General features: G+C 49.9%; 1 protein-coding gene across 10 annotated transcripts in view; it reads left to right on the forward strand.

Annotated features, from left to right (window-relative positions):
• The window catches only part of LOC135898235 (neprilysin-1-like), a 521,227-nt gene that overhangs the window by 492,722 nt on the left and 8,370 nt on the right, over nt 1-20,135 (forward strand). For 7 of the 10 annotated variants that reach the window (XR_010563291.1, XR_010563292.1, XM_065427075.1 and 4 more), the window contains 2 exons: nt 17,435-17,565; nt 18,429-18,494. Coding sequence is in view for 6 of the 10 variants with exons in the window: in XM_065427075.1 (XP_065283147.1) it covers nt 17,435-17,565; nt 18,429-18,494 (197 nt within the window). In the remaining 4 variants the exon portion in view is untranslated. Of the gene's footprint in view, nt 1-17,434; nt 17,566-18,428; nt 18,495-20,135 lie in introns of those variants that run through there. The other 3 variants (XR_011514790.1, XR_011514789.1, XM_070539509.1) reach the window with 1 other exon arrangement.

Here is a 20,135-nt window from a genome sequence, read left to right on the forward strand (position 1 = left end):
TCTTGGCCTCCCTTTCCAAACGCTTACGTCTGACTCATACTTTGAGTCGAACCCGGGTGGTCGCGGTTTCAAAGCTACTCTGGCTGCCGAGAAACAACAAAAGGCTGCCTCACTATCAGCTCCCCCAAGACGTTACGGTCTCTTGCCAATTTGCGTCCTGGCGCCCCGCTTTCCTCACAAACTTGATTCACCGCGTCGCTACTCCCCACCTGGTCTCGTCCTGCCACATTGCGTTTCTTCGAACTGCACGCTGAGCTTTGAAAAGAACTACGGAACGACGAGGAGTTTAACAGCCTCGTGCCCTTTGTCCGCGTCCGCGCAGAACATGCTTCGCGGTCCCCCTTCCTACAGAAGAGAGAGAGAGAAAAAACATTTATTTGGACCACCGAGGTGGTTGCTCTTGAGGTCGAGTGGGTGGGGTCCTCATTCCAGGACTCCACTGGCCGTGGCTGCTCGACGTACTTGCTGGACGAGAGCTTCTTGTCCCGCCAGGGTATCGCCGGTCAGCTGTACCTCCCACCGCTCAAATGACGTGCTAGGTGTCTTTAAGTGTTGAGGTTTGCCCTCGCACCCCCAAGAGATGTGAAAAAGTGTAGGGCGTGTGTCGCCGCACCAGGGGCAGATGTCGCGATATGTATGTGGGAACATTTTACTGTATCTGTGTAGGTTTGGAAATGTGTTGGTCTGTATAAGTCGGAGAGCTACGGCATCTTCAGTGCTGAGATTTTTGTGAGGCGGGGGATAAATCCTGCGGTTGAGTCGCTGGATCTCCAGTCGGTCGCAATAATTGGATGGCAGGGGCATGAAGGTAAAGGGTGGGGATTGATGAGACGATTGGTCTTGCCCCGCTCGGTTGATTAGCGCTCGAGCTAGGGCGTTCGCCCTTTCGTTCCCCTCCAGACCCGCGTGACCCGGCGTCCACGTGATTTGATGGTATTCTTGCAGCCTCGGGCCTAGAATCTGAGCTGCCAGCAGCGGTGTTCGTCCGTTCGTAAAGTTACGGCAGGCCTGTTGCGAGTCGGTAACGACATGGACTTCCCTGCCTACCCTGTCTTCTTGCTTTATTACCAGCGCCGCCGCTATGGTCTCAGCCGCAGCTGGGGTCTCTGCCCTCACGGAGGCCGCGAGAGTCAAGGAGTTGTCTCTCCCGTTCACGGCGGCTACCGCGAAGAGGCCCCCCACAGGGTACGCCGCCACGTCCACGTACGTCACGTACGGGTCACCCTTGAATTGTCGGCGCTGTCTGTCGACGCGAGCCTTGCGTCGTCCTTCATGGAGTTCATGACTCATGTGCTTCGGTACCGGATTCGCCTTGATCTTGCCTCTGACCTCAGGCGGGAGTGATCGTTGCCCATCGAGGGCACGGAGCTCCGTTGCCGTTCCGGTCCGGTGGAGGATGGCTCTGCCCGCCGCCGTGTTCTGCAGTCTGGCCTTTTGCGAAGCCATAACCGCGTCCGACAGCTCAGCGAAGGTGTTGTGGATCCCGAGGGCCGCTAACTTCTCGTTTGAGGTGGTGACAGGGAGACCCAGGGCCGTTTTGTACGCGCCTCTGATGATGGCATCGACTTGTTCTTGGTCGCGTTTGTTTAGCGAGTGATAGTGATACGGCATGCTATACGTTATTCTGCTGATCACCAGAGCCTGGACGAGGCGAATCGTGTCCTCTTCTCGCATGCCCTTGTGGCTTCTTGTAATTCGTTTTATAATCCGCGAGATCTGGTTGGTGGCCGACCTTAGGGTTTGGATGGTGTGGGAGGCTTTCAGGTTCCTCTGGATCCAAAAACCCAGAATCCTAGTCTTACTGCCTTCCGTTATCTTCTGGCCCTCAAGATAGAGGTCGATAGGGCCGGGGGACTTGTAGATTCCTCCTCCGTGCACCCGGATCACCTCGGACTTTTCGGGCGCACAACACATCCCGCTCGCTGCCGCAAATCTCTCCACGGCCGTCGCGGCCTCTTGAAGGGTCGCCTCTTTTTGCGCTAGAGAGCCCTTGGTGGCCCAGAGCGTGATGTCGTCTGCGTACAGGGCGTAACCTAGGTCGGGGATCTTCCGCAGCTCTTTGGTCAGCGCTAGCATTGCGACATTGAAGAGAATCGGGGAGATTATCGCCCCCTGCGGTGTTCCTTTGATCGGCACGTCGATCGTATCCGATCGAGTCGTGCCTATTCCGATGTTTGCTGTCCGGCCCGTCAGGAACGATTTAACGTAATTAAAGATGCGCTCCCCGCAGCTGATGTCGTTCAATCCCTTGAGAATGGCCTCGTGGGAGATGTTATCGAAGGCCCCTTTTAGGTCGAGTGCGAGCAGGAGATGTTCTCCTCCCTTCGGGATGCCCTTGAGAACTTCTTCCCTTAGGATTAGGAACGCATCTTGAGCCGAAAGTCCCGGCCTGAAGCCAAGCATGGTGTGCGGGAAGAGGTCACCATCCTCTATGTAATGTTGGAGGCGGGTTTCGATGACCCTCTCGTACAGCTTGCCGAGGCACGAAGTCAGCGAGATGGGACGCAGTGCGTCGATCGCGGGCTTCTTGCCGGGTTTGGGAATGGTCACGATTTCCGCGTGTTTCCACTCGTTTGGTACGTGGCCCTTGCTCCAGAGTTCCTCGTTTAGGTATTCGGTCAAGTCCTGGATGTGCATCGGGCTCAGGTTTCTAATCATGGCATTGGTGATTTTGTCAACTCCGGGAGCTGTGTTGCGCTGTGAGGCTCGTGCCGCGGCATACACCTCTTCCTCCGTGATGGGAGCGTCCAGCGCTGGTCTTGGTTCTCCTTCATATTTTAGGAGGCAGGGTTGTATGGGGTCGCTACCCAGGTATCGGGTTTTTAGGGTGTCAATCAAATCCTGGTCGTTTCCGGGGAACTTGTGAGCGATTTCTAGAAGCGTCCGACTAGTTGTCGATTTCGCCTTGTCGGGCTCGATCAGGCAGCGTAGGATGGCCCACGTCTGCGCCGTACTCAGGGTACCCTTGAGCGAGGTGCAAAACTGTACCCAATTTTGCTGCGTCAGCTCGTTTGCGTAATTTCTGGCTTCGTCTGTTATTTTCTCGATTCGAAGACGTAGCTTCCGGTTTAATCGCTGTCGCTTCCACCGTTTGAGGAGGCCCTCACGGGCTTCCCACAGGTGTAAGAGCCGGCGGTCGACTTCGGGCGTCTCGACCGTGGGCTGGATGGTTTTTGTGGTTTGGATGTGGGCTTCCCGGAGGTGCTGCATCCATTCCGCTATGTCTGTTATACCGTTTTCGGGTGGGGGAAACTGCCTGAATGCCTCCCAGTCCGTAAGCCTAATTTCGCCAATTGTTCTCTTGAGTTTCGGCGTGGATACCGAGATACTGAGGATATAGTGATCGCTGCCCAATGTTTCGCCCAGGTGCGCCCATGAGTATTCCCTTACGTTTTTGACAAATGACAGGTCCGGAAACGTGTCTCGACTTACACTGTTGCCTACTCGGGTTGGTTGGAGGAGGTTGGTTATCAATTCGAGGCCCATTTGGTCAACCGCATCGAGGAGCGACCTTCCCTTTTGTGTGTCTTGTTGGTAGCCCCAAGTCGTGTGTCGAGCGTTCATGTCTCCCACAACTACCAGCTGGTTGCAGCCAGCGGCTCTCACGCTGTCGTAAATGATGTTGCGGAAGTCGTCTTTCTGAGCCCTCGGCGGACTGTACAAATTCAGGATGAAAGTGCTACGTCTACCCCTCTTCTGCGGGAGGACTTCCACTAGCACATGATTAATGTCATGATGTTGATAATGTTGTCCCACGGCCGTCACCGTTTTGTGCACTAAAACCGCGACTTTCGGTGATCCCGCGTGTTTAATTACGTAGTAACCCCGTAGCCTGATCGGCTGGTTCCCGACCTCCTGAAGGCAGATGACGTCGGTGGGGTATAGGTGATTTTGGATGAAGAGTTGGAGTGAACTTGCCTTCTTGTTGAAAGAGCGACAATTCCACTGCCAGATCTCGAGGTGTTCGGGCGCGCTGCGTGTGGTGTTAGCCATTGCTGACGTTCATGCCACCACCGTCGCAGTTGTCGGCGTCCCTGACGTCACCCGTGTTGTTTATGCGCCTGTACGCCTTGATGCGTGGGTTGCTGATCTCGTCGTCGACCCGCTTGCGCGAGCCAAACTCAACCTTGCGTATTCTTCTTTCAAGGTCTTCATGGCTTAGTGTGTTCTCCTTGACTTTATTGTTTAATTCGCCCATCTGGTGAAGCATCTGTTGTATCGTAGCATAAATACCTTCGAGGGTGACTACACTTGACTGGACTGCCGCTGCCGAGGCCGCACCGGGGAGCGATGAGGGCGTGGTGGTTCTTGAGGGGGGAGGAATGGAGATGGCGGGCTCGTGGCCTATCGTTCCGCTTTGCGACCCTGCCTGTGTGTTGTTGCTGGTTTTGCTTAGCAACGCTTCTAAGCGTTGCATGCGTTGGTTTAGTTCGTTAACCTGAGCCTTGAGTTTTTTATTTTCTTCCCTGATGCGCGTACATTCTGGGGAGCATTTACTTTTTTCACTGGTGTTTTGAGCGGAGGAGGTACTAGACTGATTCCGGCTCACCTTGTTGTTGCTGGCTTGCTTCTTCTGTTTAGACGTGGATGTCGAGGTAGAAGGCTGCCGCTGCCCTTGCTTCTCTCCTAGCTTTGGCCACTCCGAGCGGAATCGGGACCTGGACCTGGACTGGGACCGGGATCGGGACCGGGATCGGGATCAGGACCGGGACCGGGACCGGGACATTGACCTAGACTGGGCCCGGGACCTCGAGCGGCTCGCCGAGGATTCCGAGCTGAACCACCGTAGGCGGCTTCGCCTTGGTCGTCCTCCATCATTGTCGTCGTCTTCCTTCCTCCTTCCGGGTGGAGGATGCTTCTTGGTGGTAGTGCTCTTGTTCTTTAGCTTTTGCTTGCACTCGCGAGACCCCGTGGCGTGGGCTTCGCCGCAGACGGCGCACTTGAGTGAGCACTCGTGGCCGTCCGTCGGGTCGCGCGTCCCGCAAGCGAGACAGATTTTGATGTTCGGAGTAGGACAAACGTCCGATCGGTGTCCCATGCGCTGGCACACATAGCAGATTTGTTTTGTGGGCTTGTAGGTGTGGCACTCGGTCTCCCCTCCGTAGTAGTAGACGTATCGTGGAACTACGTGAGAGTTGAACGTGATCAAGGCTGTCTTGGTCTTTGCCAGCATGCGGGCCTGCACGATTTCCACGCCTTGGGTCCTAACCCTTAGGTGAGTCATAAGCTCCTCGGGCGGGGTATCCGGGTCGATTCCATGAATGACGCCCCGGGCCACTCCGTCCGGTGCCGCAACGTAAGAGTTGACTTCGTAAAGGTTGCCGCCCAGCACAATCCGCGTGATCTTGCGCGCAATATCCGCGACCTCCTGATCTGGGGTACTAACAATAATTATGTTGGAACCGGGTCTCAATCGCACGATGAAATGCGAATCGTCAACTTTCCCTCCGCAGGCGGCCGAGACGGCTTTTGATATTTGGTGGTTGCTGAAACTCTTCACCTGAAGGCCTTTCTTGGGTCGAATGATGATTTTGAAGTCGCTACGTGGCAGTGGGGGGAGTCGTCGCCTCTTCTTAAAAGAAGGCTTCTTTGATGCCCCAGCGCCTGCAGCTGCGTAGGATGATGATGATAACGCGGTGGCAGAGGAGGGTGGCAGCGGAGAGATCACCCTGCCTGCCACGCACACTTGCTCACCTCTGGCGAGCTTCTTCTTCGTTCTTCGCTTGAGGTGCAATGACCAGTTGGAATAAGGACATTCCGATGGCGTCCCTTGCGAAAGGTCCTCTTCCATAGTGGCAGGGTCGTCGTGGCGATCTTCCGAAATGTCTTGGAAGTCCATGGCTGTAGTTTCTGGCGACGAAGGCCCGGCGGCAGCTTGAACAATAGCACCGGGGGCGGGTGGGGCTGTAGCAACAACTCCACCTCCACTCCCTCTGGTAGAAGTAGAAGTGGCTGGCTGGGATCCAGCAATGTGCGCCATAGTGAGTGCCGAGTAATCGTAGCAAGCGAGCGGCGGCAAAGGCGGCGGAGCGCCTCGCCTACCTCCGCGCTGCTACGTACGGCGGCGTCAGGCTTAACACGGCAGCGCCACCCCGGAGAACTTCAAAGTCCAAAAGCGCTAAATAATATGCACTCACGGTCTTCAAACTTCCCAAGGGGGTTCCGGATGTCTTCACGAAGGACGTCCGACAAAGACTTCGGTCCGCCGATGTGAATTTCTTAAGAGAATAATGAATGTCGACAGAGCCCATGCGAAGCACGTCTACGCCGCTCGGCTCTTCTTCTTCTTACAGAATTCTTACAGAATTCTCAGTCAGCCGTTGTCTTTGTGCCAATAACTGATCACAATGCTGTATCTCTTTGATTAGTGCTGCCTTCTCTCTCTCATACTTTTGCTCACGCTTTCGTTCCTGATACTCACGTTCGTGACGCTCACACCTAAGAGTAAGTCCTTGAAGCTCATGCTTCCGTTCATTCTCGCGTTCTTCACGCTTACTCTAACTCTTAAGTTCACGACGCTCTCGCACACGTACACGACGCTCACGCTCTCGTGGTTCCTGTATCACCTCCCAAGCAAGCTCAATGCTTTTGCCATCATTGCCACTATCGTTAATCGCCTTTATGATAGCTGGCGTTTTCATCCGTTCATCCGCCTCAACTCCCAAATCGTCGCACAGCAACAAGTCTAACCTCGTCAACCTTCTAAGATCCATGGCAGCTGCCCCGACAGGTGGTTAGAACTGTTTTCCTTAATTGTGCAAACACACAATGCAACAAACTCCCGATTCCCAGAACTATCAAAATGAACACACAACATTTGAGTCTGGCGAATCAAAAGGGAAAAAAACCACGCGCTCATTTACGGTTGCAGCACCCTGCCATCCGGTTCATTTGTCCGCTGTTCCCGGTTCCTCCGGACTCCCTGGGTCGAAGGCTCGCTCTTCTTCGCTACTCCCAGTTTCTTCGGACCTCTTTCGACGAAGGCTCTTTCTTCTTCGCTCTTCCCGGTTCCTTAGGATCTCTCTCGAAGAAGGTTGATCCGTAGCGCTGCCACCAGCTGATGCATTCGGAGGCGATCTCACCGCTGCCAACCAGATGTTGGGGCTGAAGGACGGAGTTCAGTATGAAGACCAAACTTGGGAGTATTTGTTTTACATTATATACAGAGAGGTGAGAGTCAAGTAAGAGCTGTTCAGACATTACTGGCCGGCAGCAACTCGGACGCTGCGGCCCGCGGCAAGAAGTTCGAGAGAGGTGAATCAGGGAATCAGGGACTGCTCTGGTTTCTCTGGAATGCTTCTTATAAACCCTTCGAGCACTGGAAGTCGCGTCATGTTTGACCAATGGGAGAGTCCGCTCAGATGACGCCATTTTCGACCAATCGTTGGCGCCCGTGTCGCGGTGTCACACCCGGCGGCTCTCTGCGGTCTTGCCTCGCTGACTTGCAATGCACTTCTTCTAAGGTGGAGAAGGGGGCGCTCATGCTCCATTGTACGAGGGCCCACCTGCTCCCGGTGGTACGGCTCCGCAGTAGTGGCAAATGCCTTCTTCAAAGGCGAAGAGGGGTAGGCTTGGGCCTTCCCGGCACGTCCGGCTGTCATGGCGCATTACCGCCGTCTTGGTTTGGCACCCACTTTACTTCCAACAGTGCCGTGCTATCCCCTCGCTTTCTGGAAGAGTCAAGCAGAGAACAGCTACCGGCGGCTTACAAACTTGTTGGCTCGTGCGCTCCTCTGGAATGTGCTGCGATTCGATGTGGTCCGGGGGAACTTGAAGCAGGCGCAGGAAACAGCTCCATATCTAACAAGGTGGGCAGCCAACTCGTATTCCTGTCACAACGGGGCACCCTCCGGCTATGCAGGAAAAATTCAGCATTATTCGGCCTAATATTGCGTCTTTGAGCGTAAGGGTCAATTTGACACGGTGAGTTCTCCTGGTTTTCTGACGTCGCGTGACATGCAGGCGAACAGGACGCAGCCCGAAAATAACTCACCAGTATTAGAGGGCTAACAGTGAAAAAGGCGTCGAATCAGAAATATTTTCTTTCATTCGAATAATCATGCACAATCAGTGTGCAGATGTCATTTCAGATGGGGCGTTTTCGCTGCTTTGGTTTCGCCGCGTGAGAGACAGGTGAAGGCGGGGGGGGGAAATATTTGACCAATCGTGGAGGGCTTATTGCTGAATTGGAATACAAAAGTTTGCAATACCTATAAGTTATTGTGCCCAAGGTGGGCGAAACGCCAATCGCGAGCCACTGAATCGGAACATACCACGACGCGCGCCCGTCTCACCGAAAGAGCATATGAGGCAATCGAAGCCCTAATCAAGGAGATATTAGATGATGCCGTCATTCAGCCTTTACAGAGTCGGTGGTGCTCTCCTGTCGTTCTTGTCAAGAAAAAGACTGAATACTTCGTTTCTGCGTTGATTATAGGAGCCTCAACCTTGCTACCAAGTAAGACTTGTGCCCACCACCATGTATCGAAGATTGGTTAGACAGGTTACGTCGAGGAAAGTAGTTTTAGCTCTCGGTATAAATACCGGTTACAGGCAAATTCAGGTAGATGAACCAGACCGCGAAAAACTGATTTCTTGACTCCAGATGGCCTTTACGAATTCAGAATACTTCCTTTCTGCCTCCGTTCTGCACCAGCAACTTTCCAGCGTAAAGCAATGAGGGGGGCTAGTTGGTGAACGTTTAGGTTATATTGCGCTTAGTTTTACACTGGCGATAATAAGTGACTTGGACGGACGTAGCGCAAACTACCAAGTGTCTAATACTGTTAATGAACGCGCTTATATACAAGGAGATATGGCGCGGGGGTGGGGGTGAGGTATAAAAAGATATGACAACGTGACTACATATCTTCATAGTTCGGGTCAGGCATACATCTCTTTGCTGTTACCATGGGGGCTATAACGTAAAACTATTCCAAACTTTTCTATTGCAATTCTGCTATCAGCCCTCCACGATTGGTAAAAAACTTTTTTCGACCAACCCCACCTCACCTGTCTGTCACGTGACGTCACGAAAACCGCGATAGCTCCCCATCTGATATGATGTGTACATACTGATTGTGCATGATTTGACAGAAAAAAGAAAAACAGTTATTTCTGATTCGACCCCTTTTCGCCATTAGCCTTCGGCTATTGGTAAAAAGTTTTCGGGCTGCACCCACTTCACCTGCCTGTCACGCGACGTCACAAAACCACACAAACTCACCGCGTCAAAGTGACGTGTACGCTTTAAAGATGCATTAATATGCCGAACAAAACTGAATTTTCTTCGGAATAGCCGCAGGCTGCCCCGTTCCGAAAGGAATAAACGATAGCTGGCGCCGATCGCTCAGACGCTGGCTACTCGCACCTGCTGGAGAGCATGGGTGTATTTCCGTATAATAAAACTTCTTGCGTGGCCGTGTAACGTTTTCGGGCACTTTCGGTACGTTTACGACCTCATTCTGCCAACTCTTCTTTGCTGAGGGTCAGTTTCAGCGTCATTCTTAAGCTTCCGTTGCATGCCGCAGCGATTTTCGACCAGCCACCACAAGCTAAAAAAAATTGGAGGCGTATCAAGGTTAAGGCCAGTGGATGCTTCGCATCCACTGGGCTTAACCTTAGCGTATCCTTAGCGTTTGGAGGCATCTTGACCGCATACACGCCCGTCGCAAAGACGCTGGCGCGGTTGCGGGCACAGAGACTGACGCGACGGCGGGCGCGCGCCGCTTCATCCCTGGCGTGACGTCACATATCACGTGATGCAGTGATGGTGGCGCCGCCGCCGCGTCGCGCGCGACGGTGAGAACCGAAGCGTGGAGGCCTCCGCCGGGTGACGTCCGACGGCGCGATATGAGGCCCCATCTGCAGCCGGTGTGAATTCATCACGTGACGTCACATCATGTGATCTCACTTCAGGGTCAATGGTGGCCACCGCCGGGAGGTGACCGACGGCGCGATATGAGGCCCCATCTCCAGTCAGTGTGACGTCATCACGTGACGTCATGTCACGTGACCTATTTGAAGGTCACTTGAAGGTCAATGGTGGCCACCGCCGGGAGGCGACCAACGGCGCGATATGAGGCCCCATCTGCAGCCTGTGTGACGTCATCACGTGACGTCATGTCACGTGACCCCACTTCATGGTCAATGGTGGCCACCGCCGGGCGTCGCGCGAAGGCCCGAAACCTACGTTAATATGCTTCGCATAATAAGGGAAAGCCGACCAATCGCAGATATCGGCACCGCCCTCTTCATCCGTTTATCGATTTTCAGTGCACTGGCTCTGGCCCAGCGGATCCCTCTCCACTTGAGCGTTCTCCTCGCCTCGTGTCAGCCAATTAGATACGACAAGCCGCTCAGTGCAGGCAATGTTATTCGTTTTTCAAGCAAACAAAAGAGACCTCCTATGAACGAGGAGAGTGTTTGATTGGTCTGTACAGACTACCCTATGGGTGACCGCCCATGCTTGCGTCGGTGGTTACGCAAATTTGACGTCAGGAAATTGCAATAGAAACATATTGGAATAGTTTACGTTATAGGGCCCCATGTTTCCTACACACACCGACCAAATAGGTGCGCGACGATTCCTGAGTCTTAGCGCCTACTACCGGTGCTTTATCAAACATTTTTTCAAGATGGCGGGACCACTGATTCACCTCAGGATGGATGATGTATCGTTCGTCTGGACATCAGAGCAAGAGATTGTTTTCATTGAGCTTCGACAGCACCAGGTGTCAGCACCTGTTCTGGCTCATGTGGAACATGTAAGTCTACAGGGAGGCCAGTAACGTTGGCCTTGGTGCAGTTGCTGTACAACGGCCGGAAGGCATTGAACGAGTGATCGGCTACAGAAGTCGTACACTAGCGCGTGCAGAAACCAACTACAGCGCCACAGAGAAACGCTATCTTAGCCTCGTTTGGGCGTGGCTAAATTTCGATCTTGCACCTACGACCGCCCATTCAAAGTTCTGACAGATGCTCACTTGTTGTGTTGGCTTGCAAACGTACGGAGCCCGTTTCCACGAATGGCACAGTGGACCCTACATTTGCAGGAGTAGGACGTGACCATCGTGTACAAGTGGGGCCGCATACACGGAGACGCTGATGTACTCTCGCACACCTCTGTCAACACTACCGCCTTAGACATTGAGCACCTTCGCGACTTCCTCGGGACCGTAAACGTGACCGATTTCTCAACGGGGCCGCGCGCACTACATGCATTAAGACCTACGTTCGGACATCTAGAAGAAAGAAACCCATCGATATCCCGGCATATGGCTAGAGAATTGTCCTCTTTCTTTTGTGGCATGATGACAGCCTGTACAATGAAAACTCCGCTGCCAATAAGACCCACTTTTTGGGTGTTACAGCAGGCCTCCATGGCGAATTTCGCCTGTGATGATGAGCCTCTGTCTTGCCATTTGGGCTTGACGGAAACCCTTGCTAGAACGCGCAAATACTACTACTGGCCGAAACTTTCCGCGTTCGTTATGTGGTATCTCCAAGCCTGCCGTGAGTGCAAGCACCGGAAGTCGCCAGCTGAGATACCTGCAGTGTTGCGGTATCCGATTAACTCACCTTGTAAACCTTTCGACCTGGTCGGCATGGATCTTCTGGGCCGTTTTGCGCTGTCATCTTCCGGAAACAAGATGATAATTGTTGTTACAGGTTGTTTAACGCCGTATGCTGAGAAAAAGGTGGTGCCTTGATGCACAGCTTCCGAGGTTGCCCAGTTTTCCACACAGATCATCGTAGTACGGCATGGTGCTCCGTCGCAGGTCATCGCAGACCGAGGCAAAGCCATCACAGCACAGGTCACTGAAGGCGTTTTACAGCAAAACTCTTAAGGGCTAGTTCGCCCAGAATTGTGTCTGTGTGTCGACAAGAAACTAGAGCCTTCTCCTTCGACGTCCACATCAGACGCCATCTGAGTTCGCGCTGTCGAGCACGGGCCGTAATTAACGCAGCACTAATAGAATAAAAAGTCATTGTATCACCAACCAATCATGTTTCGTGCGTTCCGTGACGCTGAGATCGCGCCAGAACTCTTATCAGTTGCCCTGTGGACTCACGATAGCTCCGCCGCGTGCCGTTCGTTCTCAGGGAGAAGAGCAGCAGCGCAAGGAGCAGCGACTTGCCCAGAAGACCAAATGGGTGAGCAAACGTCGCGAAAGAGCGACGTTTGCGCTCCCATCCGCGCAACCAACCCGCGGCGGAGTCGAAGGCCTTATGCACTCCCCATACGTGAGCCGATCCCAAAGATAGTGCCATGCCGGGCCAATCCGCTGCGGAGGCGAAGCTGGCGTTAACCACTCCTCATACGTGGGCAGATTCAGAAGGTAATGCAATGCCACGCCCCCTCGTGCCGAAGGCGACGCGGCTCTTAAGCACTCCCCATGCGTGGGCCAATCCCGACGATAGCGCAATGTCAGGCCGACCCACGGTGGAGGTGAAGCAGGCATTAAGCACTCCCCATACGTGGGTCAATCCAGAAGATGGCGCAATACCAGGCCGGCACGCGGCGTAGGAGCAGTTTGCCATTAAGGGGCCGATATACACAGCCTCGCTGGTCCTTGTTCTTCACAGAGTGGAAGGGCCCCGACATCTTTTAGTCAGGTACACCACCTTACGAAAGACAACTGCCTATCATCCGCAGACAAGCGGCTTGACCGAACGACTGAACAAAACGGTGATTGACATGCTGTTTATGTAGTAGACGTACAGCACAAGGAGTGAGACGAGATACTCCCTTAAGAAACATTTGCATATAGAACTGCTATGCAAGAAACAACCCGGTTCACGCCATTTTACCTTATTCGTGGTCACGAAGTGCACACAATGATAGAAGCAATGATACCGTGCGACAGCCTCGATCTTGTTGATCTCGCCGAAGATGCCAAAATTTTCACATAGGTCGAAGAAGCACGTCAGCTTGCCGTTGTGAACAGAAAGAAACAACCCAGTCTCAGAGCCCGCTGTTGCAATCGTCAACATAAGGAACTCAACACTAATTCTAACCAGGAGATTAAGTTGCGCTCTGGTCTGCCGTCCGCCAAAAACGACTTTCCGAGAAGCTTTGGAGCCGCTACTTCGGATTCTACGAGTGTTAGGGGAAATTAACGATGTGAATAGCGGAGTCCTTCCTGACGGAAGCTAGCTTCCTCGACATCGACGGCCGCAACCTGATATTATGCACTTGGTGTGGTTAAAGCAGTACCGTTAATAGCCAATGTTTTACGTTGTTTCTGTCAGTTTTTGTTTTTTCTCAACGCTCAGTGACTTGTTACTATGCCACACATGACAGTGATGGTGACTATATACTCTGTGTGCGTCCTAGGTCCTGTCGGCCGTCTCACAGCAATCCTGTTTGTTCGTCGTTCTTTTTTTTCAATATATTTTTGTAAGAGGGAGTAATGCCAATTGGTGTGGCACAGCACGGGACTGAAGGAGAGGAAAACGAGGCTCATCGTGGCACCACGCGTCGACGCTTACACCTAATATAGTGCTAACACCTGTAGACTAAGTTTCTACTTCAACAGGTTATACGCTAGACTGTGCTGTGCTGTTAGCGGCTTGAGACCGTCGTGTTTTGTCATATAAGAGCGCAACGTTTGTACTAGTATAAAAGGGAGTGTTTCAGTCAGACAGAACTAGAAAATTCAAGCATGAGCTACAAATATGAAACGGAACAAGTGCTGTTAATTCTCTTTTAGAACAATTGAAATTATTTTTTTTATGAACTCGTCATTCATTAGGAAAAATTATTGACAGGTCTCAATGTTTTGGTTAGACGCAATATGTTCAATGGAGACGTTGCAGAGGGTATTCGTGATAAGTCACATGATATCCTTTCGCGAAGATGGCTAGCTGTTTTCAAATTTTTCAGGCATCTGAAGCAAGTATTCGGCATCAAATTAATGCGCTTGTGCGCAGGAATAAATTGCTACCCTCATGCCTACATACAGCAAATAATTCATGCGGCAAGCAGACAGAAGCCATAAACCGACCACCAGCGAGACTGGTAGTCGAAACTATACCGCCACAGCAATCGTTTCGGATGCATTGTAATGACACACCACTTACACAATCTCACCACAACCAAATCGCTGATGGAGCTTGGAGAGCTGTCGCGCGTTATTTGTCGCTGTATCCCATGGTGTTTTCTCCATTGATTCTCGACGAGATGTCTTGACTAGTGTGCGGGTCACCATTGTCAAAAAATATTTAAATTCGGGGAGGAGGGGGTTTGTACCAAAAGCAAGATATAATTATGAGGTACGCTGTTGTAGGAGACTTGTTATTTTGACCACATATTTTTCTTTACCGTGCACCCAGTCTGCTGCTCACGGGTGCTCTTGCGTTTCGCCTCATCTAAATGCGGCCGCCATGGCCGAGATTTGAAGCCACTACGCCAGGGTGACCACTGTCGTCAAACCATCTATGTTGCGTTGGGCCTGTTTATCCGTCACATTATGCGCGATACATCGATCGCTCGGTAAAAGAACGTTTGTGGGCGCTTACTTCACGCCGCGTACGTACGTAGATCACAATACATACATACATACATACATACATACATACATACATACATACATACATACATACATACATACATACATACATACATACATACATACATACATACATACATACATACATACATACATACATACATACATACATACATACATACATACATACATACATACATACATACATACATACATACGTGTATGCACACATATACGTCTAAAGCCCTACAGTTACAGAAACATGGAATAAATGGTATCTCTAAAGGCATGGCCTGGCTGAAAGATTGTTTAACTGTGGTGCCAATGAAAAGAGAAGCAGGAGCTTCAGTTTTACTGTGGCTTGGCTTACTTTAAATTACATTAGCAGTGGAACCTGAGATGTCTATAATGCGCACCTTGAACGCCTCTTTAATGGCGGCATAGTCTGCGACGACGACCATTTATCTACTATTTACCTACGAGTTCTGTAGAAAAACAATTTTTTAGACAATATTCTGTGGTCAAATATAAGAAACGAAATCGATTGCCATGCGGTATAGTAAAATAGAAAAACATACACATACATGCGCATACACATACATATACACATACATAGATACACAGATACGTGTACAGATGCGCTACTCATTTGACCACAGGATACGCAGTGACCCAGGGAGCTGGTGTATGTATGTATGTATGTATGTATGTATGTATGTATGTATGTATGTATGTATGTATGTATGTATGTATGTATGTATGTATGTATGTATGTATGTATGTATGTATGTATGTATGTATGTATGTATGTATGTATACGCATAGTCAAGCAATATAAATACTTCGGCGTAAACAGAAACGGAAGAAAGGCTTATTCAGGCATCTACCACGAAAATCCCAAATAAAGAGGAAGCGGAATGCAGTAATAACAACATAGAGCACTTCGGCGCTAACCCGCCGTGGTTGCTCAGTGGCTATGGTGTTGGGCTGCTGAGCATGAGGTCGCGGTTTAGAACCCGGCCACGGCGGCCGCATTTCGATGGGGGCGAAATGCGAAAACACCCGTGTGCTCAGATTTAGGTGCACGTTAAAGAACCCCAGGTGGTACAAACTTCCGGAGTCCTCCACTACGGCGTGCCTCGTAATCGGGAAGTGGTTTTGGCACGTAAAACCCCATAATTTAATTTTTTTTAACTTTGAGGTCAGAATCAATGAGAAATACTGTGTACAATCTGGAAATGCGTAATGGTACTAACGCCAGCGTTGGCAAATGTCATTGTGTGCTTAAAATCGTATATCTCGTATGGTTTGGAACTTAACCAAAGATTGGTAGTCCCGTTGGCTCTGGGAGTTGATCAGGATGAACAAATTTTTGAACTTCTGACTCGAAGGATCTATTCAGGACGTAGGAAGTACACATTGAAACAAATAAGGCTACCCGATCAAGAATTGACGCGCTTTTCAAATGCAAACAAAAGTCGTCTGCGTTTGTAGTTAGGAGATGTCTTTAGGTGACCTTTTACCGGCGATGCGGCGACGGTGTATGGCGTGGCGATGACATTACGCTGCTCTCAAAGATGGTGAACAGGTCACGTAATTGCCTAGGTCACTACTGACACCAAGGATGACAGAGGGCATGCGCGCCTTTTCGTGCACAAGTGTCGAATATACTGAAAAACATGTCACCCTCTGTGGGCGGTCACGCTCGCAGCAGCGTGAAATACGTCTTAGGAGACCGCAGCTGTAGTATAACCATGGATTTGGTCGTACTAGAGAAAGATGCACTTGGAGGTTTGTTGTAACTTGCAGGAACAAAATCGAGAATCCGTGTTCTAGGGCGACCGAAAGCGTGCCTGGAACTCGCTTCATTGCCACCAATAGGATGGTTTAAATACTTTTTCGTAATTTGACAACTGCTAGCGTTGCGATCATCAGATGTCTGACTTTGTCCATGCGAGACGTATTCACGTTAACGATTCCTCAAAGCTTTATGACTTCCTCAATGAATGTCGCAGACAATCCGCCATGCAATACAGCGACCATGTCTCCTTGGAGCTACCATAACCTGAGTTTTCAGTTTTTTTTTTGTTTTGCAAATAGAGATTCCACAATATTGCATTCAAGCTTTTCCCACTTGGTTAGCACGCTTTTGTAATCTTTAACACGAGAGCGCCGCATTGCCATTGAAAATAAAGACCAGATTGATGAGCGGGCACTAGTTCCCTGATTTATTCTGGCGGCTTTCTCTTACATATTACCCGTACAAATTGTGCACGCCCTACTTGTGTTACTGTAGAATGTGCTCAATTTCTGCCCTGGTCTCCTCAGTCTTGCGCTGGCCAGACAGATGCCCGCTTCGGATTCTGCTAAAAACTGTCAGCAAAGCGGACATTGCCGAAGCGAGTATATATTCCTATCAATACGCACTAAACACGGGATGAAAGAATACAGGATGTGCCAACGGTCTTTAAAGACCACTCCGTGGCAAATTACACTACTGTATCATTACAAAATCCTAAGCTAGCCCTTGACGGCATGTGCGTAGCGATTGTGTAACGTTGCACAATTTGATAAGCTACTTGCTTAAACTAGTTTTATGACAGCTCATTATAAATACCCTGAAACACTCTACAAATGTATTCAATTTGAAATTTCAGCAAGCGGATTCTCTATGTTTCGTTTCCGTAGTCAAGCTAAGCAGTTCTGTTGGATTATTGTAAAACTCATTACCATTCATGATCTTTTGAATGCGATACTTGTTTGTTTTAGTTAACATATTGCCTAACGCGAAAACATTGAAGTGCTACAGTAATCGACTATCTGTACAGCACCCAAGCACTCCATTGCTTAAGCAGCTCAGGATTGTGAATAGTGTGCTCTTTGTGAGTAAACTAAAACAGTCTTAATTTCGTACCCTTAAGGCTCCATGTACAACCACAAAGGAGTCCTGGATGACTGGTGGAGTGGCATGACGCGCCGTCAGTACGGCGCGGAATCGGTTTGCTTCAAGAAACAAGTAGAATGGTTCACCAACCCTTTCACCGGTGAAGAGGTATGCTGCCAACGTATAAATCCAGGCACGAATGAGTCTAGTGCGCCATTGGTAGTTTCTTAACGCAGTTAAAATGCTTCAAGTTAGCGCGGTTATCGGACTCCAGATTGCATGTAATTGCACAATGCCCTCCAGGAGCACGCAGGAGTAAACTACCGATGTGCTTCAAAATGAACAGGCGTCAGAAATGTGGGTTTGCTGTAACGGCTAGCAGGCACAACAAATGATGAACCATGTCGCTTCAAAAAGAAAGCGATCACACTTGACGGACACCTGCTGGCATTGGGTTGCAGAATAACTCCCCGTGTGCTTTTTTATAGCTATATAGTCGTAGCTATACGTACCGAAAGAGAGAGAGAGACAAAACTTTATTGAAAATTCTTGCTGGGGTCAAAGGAAGCGAGGTACCGGACGAGTACACCAACCGGAGTCTCCTTCCTCAGGCAGCGGCAGGACCTTGAAACTTGGTGGCGTTATCAGCCAACCGCACTACACAGAGTTGGTTCTCCAACTCTAGTCATCAAACAACGTATTCGGAAAGTGACTGGCAGCCAACTTTTATATTGTAGCGCGTATGGGTAATCATGCTAACTGTTAACACCCAAAGAATGCTGAATGCAATAAAATAATGTCCTGCTTGATTTTTTCGTACTTTACGCATCTGTAGACGATAACACTAAAGAAACAATGGCTTCCCAAAGATCTCTTGTTCTGTTATCATAGTTTGGTATAATTTGTCATTTGTACTGGAAATTTCTAATGTATAATTTCTGTATTGCTATACCGCATCACAATTTTTTTCGTTTCCTATATTTGGCCGCAGAAGATTATCTAAAAAATGATTTTCTCTACTGCACCCGTAGATAAATGGTACTGTCAACCAAGACGAACTCGTGGCCGACAATGCCGCCATTAAAGAAGCATTCAAGGTGAGTATTATTTACATCTGAGATTCCAGTGATAGTGTAACTTAATGTAAGCCAAGCCAGAGTAAAACTGAAGTACATACTCCTCTTTTCATCGGCACCACCGTTCAAGAATCTTTCAGCCAGGCCACGTCTTCAGAGATACCATTTCTTGCATGTTTCTGCAACTGTAGCACCTTAGATGTTCGCAATGCCATGCCCTGTTCGTCAATATGATCGTGCCATCATTAGGCTCTCCCAACGAATATAAAAACCTCAAGCTTTGCTATTTCTTTAACGCCATAATACTCACAGTGACTCGAATGTATTACTTTGTTTTGAGGTATCTCCTTAGTTACATTGCTGAAGCAGAAAAAGTGCATCACTGTTTTAAGCATGTCAAGCATAATTTGACCTGAACATTGATATAGGGAATAATCTTTAGATGAGAAACAATTCAGTTACGGGCAATGCTGAAAAATCTAAATTTTCAAACTGGTTTTATGAAATCAGCACTACCGCCTCTCTTAAATGTCCGTCACAATTAGAAAACTGGTGATCACAGTTTAGTATTACTAGTCTTTCAGTAAGGCGCAAAAATTGCTGACCATCAATAAAGGAGACTGCGGTAAATTCACCTGCTCTTTCGCGCCGTGCTTGATGCTTTTTGAAAGAAGGAGCGCCGGTTCAGACTTTCGTCCTCAAGCGGATTTGCTTTTCATTGTCACATTTTGTGTATTTTACAATATGATGCAGCTGCACGTTTCCTGCGCCATGCAAAATGTGAAGAACGATTTGTGGTGGAGCAGGACGTACGCACGGATAGCTCCCGTTCCAGGGTCTAACTACGGCGGGGGTAGGGGGGGGGGAGGGGGGTTCAGGAGGTCCTGATCATCCCCCAGCGAAATTATCTTGTCGTTCAACTTTTTGGGCAATATCAAAATGTATACGTACCTTTATAGTGACCACCTATTGCCAAAAATTTTCATACACTGTAATTTTCCCGAGGTTAATTCAATCTTCTTCCTTTACACAATATGCCATTTGCATGGTAACCTTAACGCTCCCTCTTCGCCACACCCACCTTATCGGTTGCAAGAGCTTCTTGAGAATAGCTGTAACTAATACTTTGATGATCTAGCACTAATATATCGACCTCCAGCAAGCTCAACGTAACCCAAGTAATCTGCGCCATCCTTGTCCAGTGAAATTGCGGTACGCCCACCGTGGTGGCTTCGCGGCTATGGTCGCGGGATCCATTCGCGGCCACGGCGGCCGCATTCCTACGGGAGTAAAATGCGAAAACAGCCGTGTGCTTCAGTTCATGTGCACGTTGAAGAACCCTATGTGGTCCCAATTTCCAGAGTCACCCACTACGGCTTGACTCAACATCAGATCGTGGTGTTGGCACGTAAAACCCCATATATTTAATCAAGTTTGCGGTGCATATCAGCTATAACGCACAAAGGCTAGCAGATCGCACTAACGATGGCTATACAGAAGGTTCGATAGAGTATTACAAGCCACAGCGTCTCCTTCGTGCTTGCTTGACAATATTTACAGTACGCAGAAAGGCTCGCAGATCGGCGTTGGTGCGGTCTCTCAAGCCTAAATATCGATTGAAACATGCACGGCTGATCATCGAGTCGGGACCCTGCGTACACA

Source organism: Dermacentor albipictus, chromosome 5 (assembly GCF_038994185.2).
Source record: "Dermacentor albipictus isolate Rhodes 1998 colony chromosome 5, USDA_Dalb.pri_finalv2, whole genome shotgun sequence".
NCBI classification, from domain to species: Eukaryota; Metazoa; Arthropoda; class Arachnida; order Ixodida; family Ixodidae; genus Dermacentor; species Dermacentor albipictus.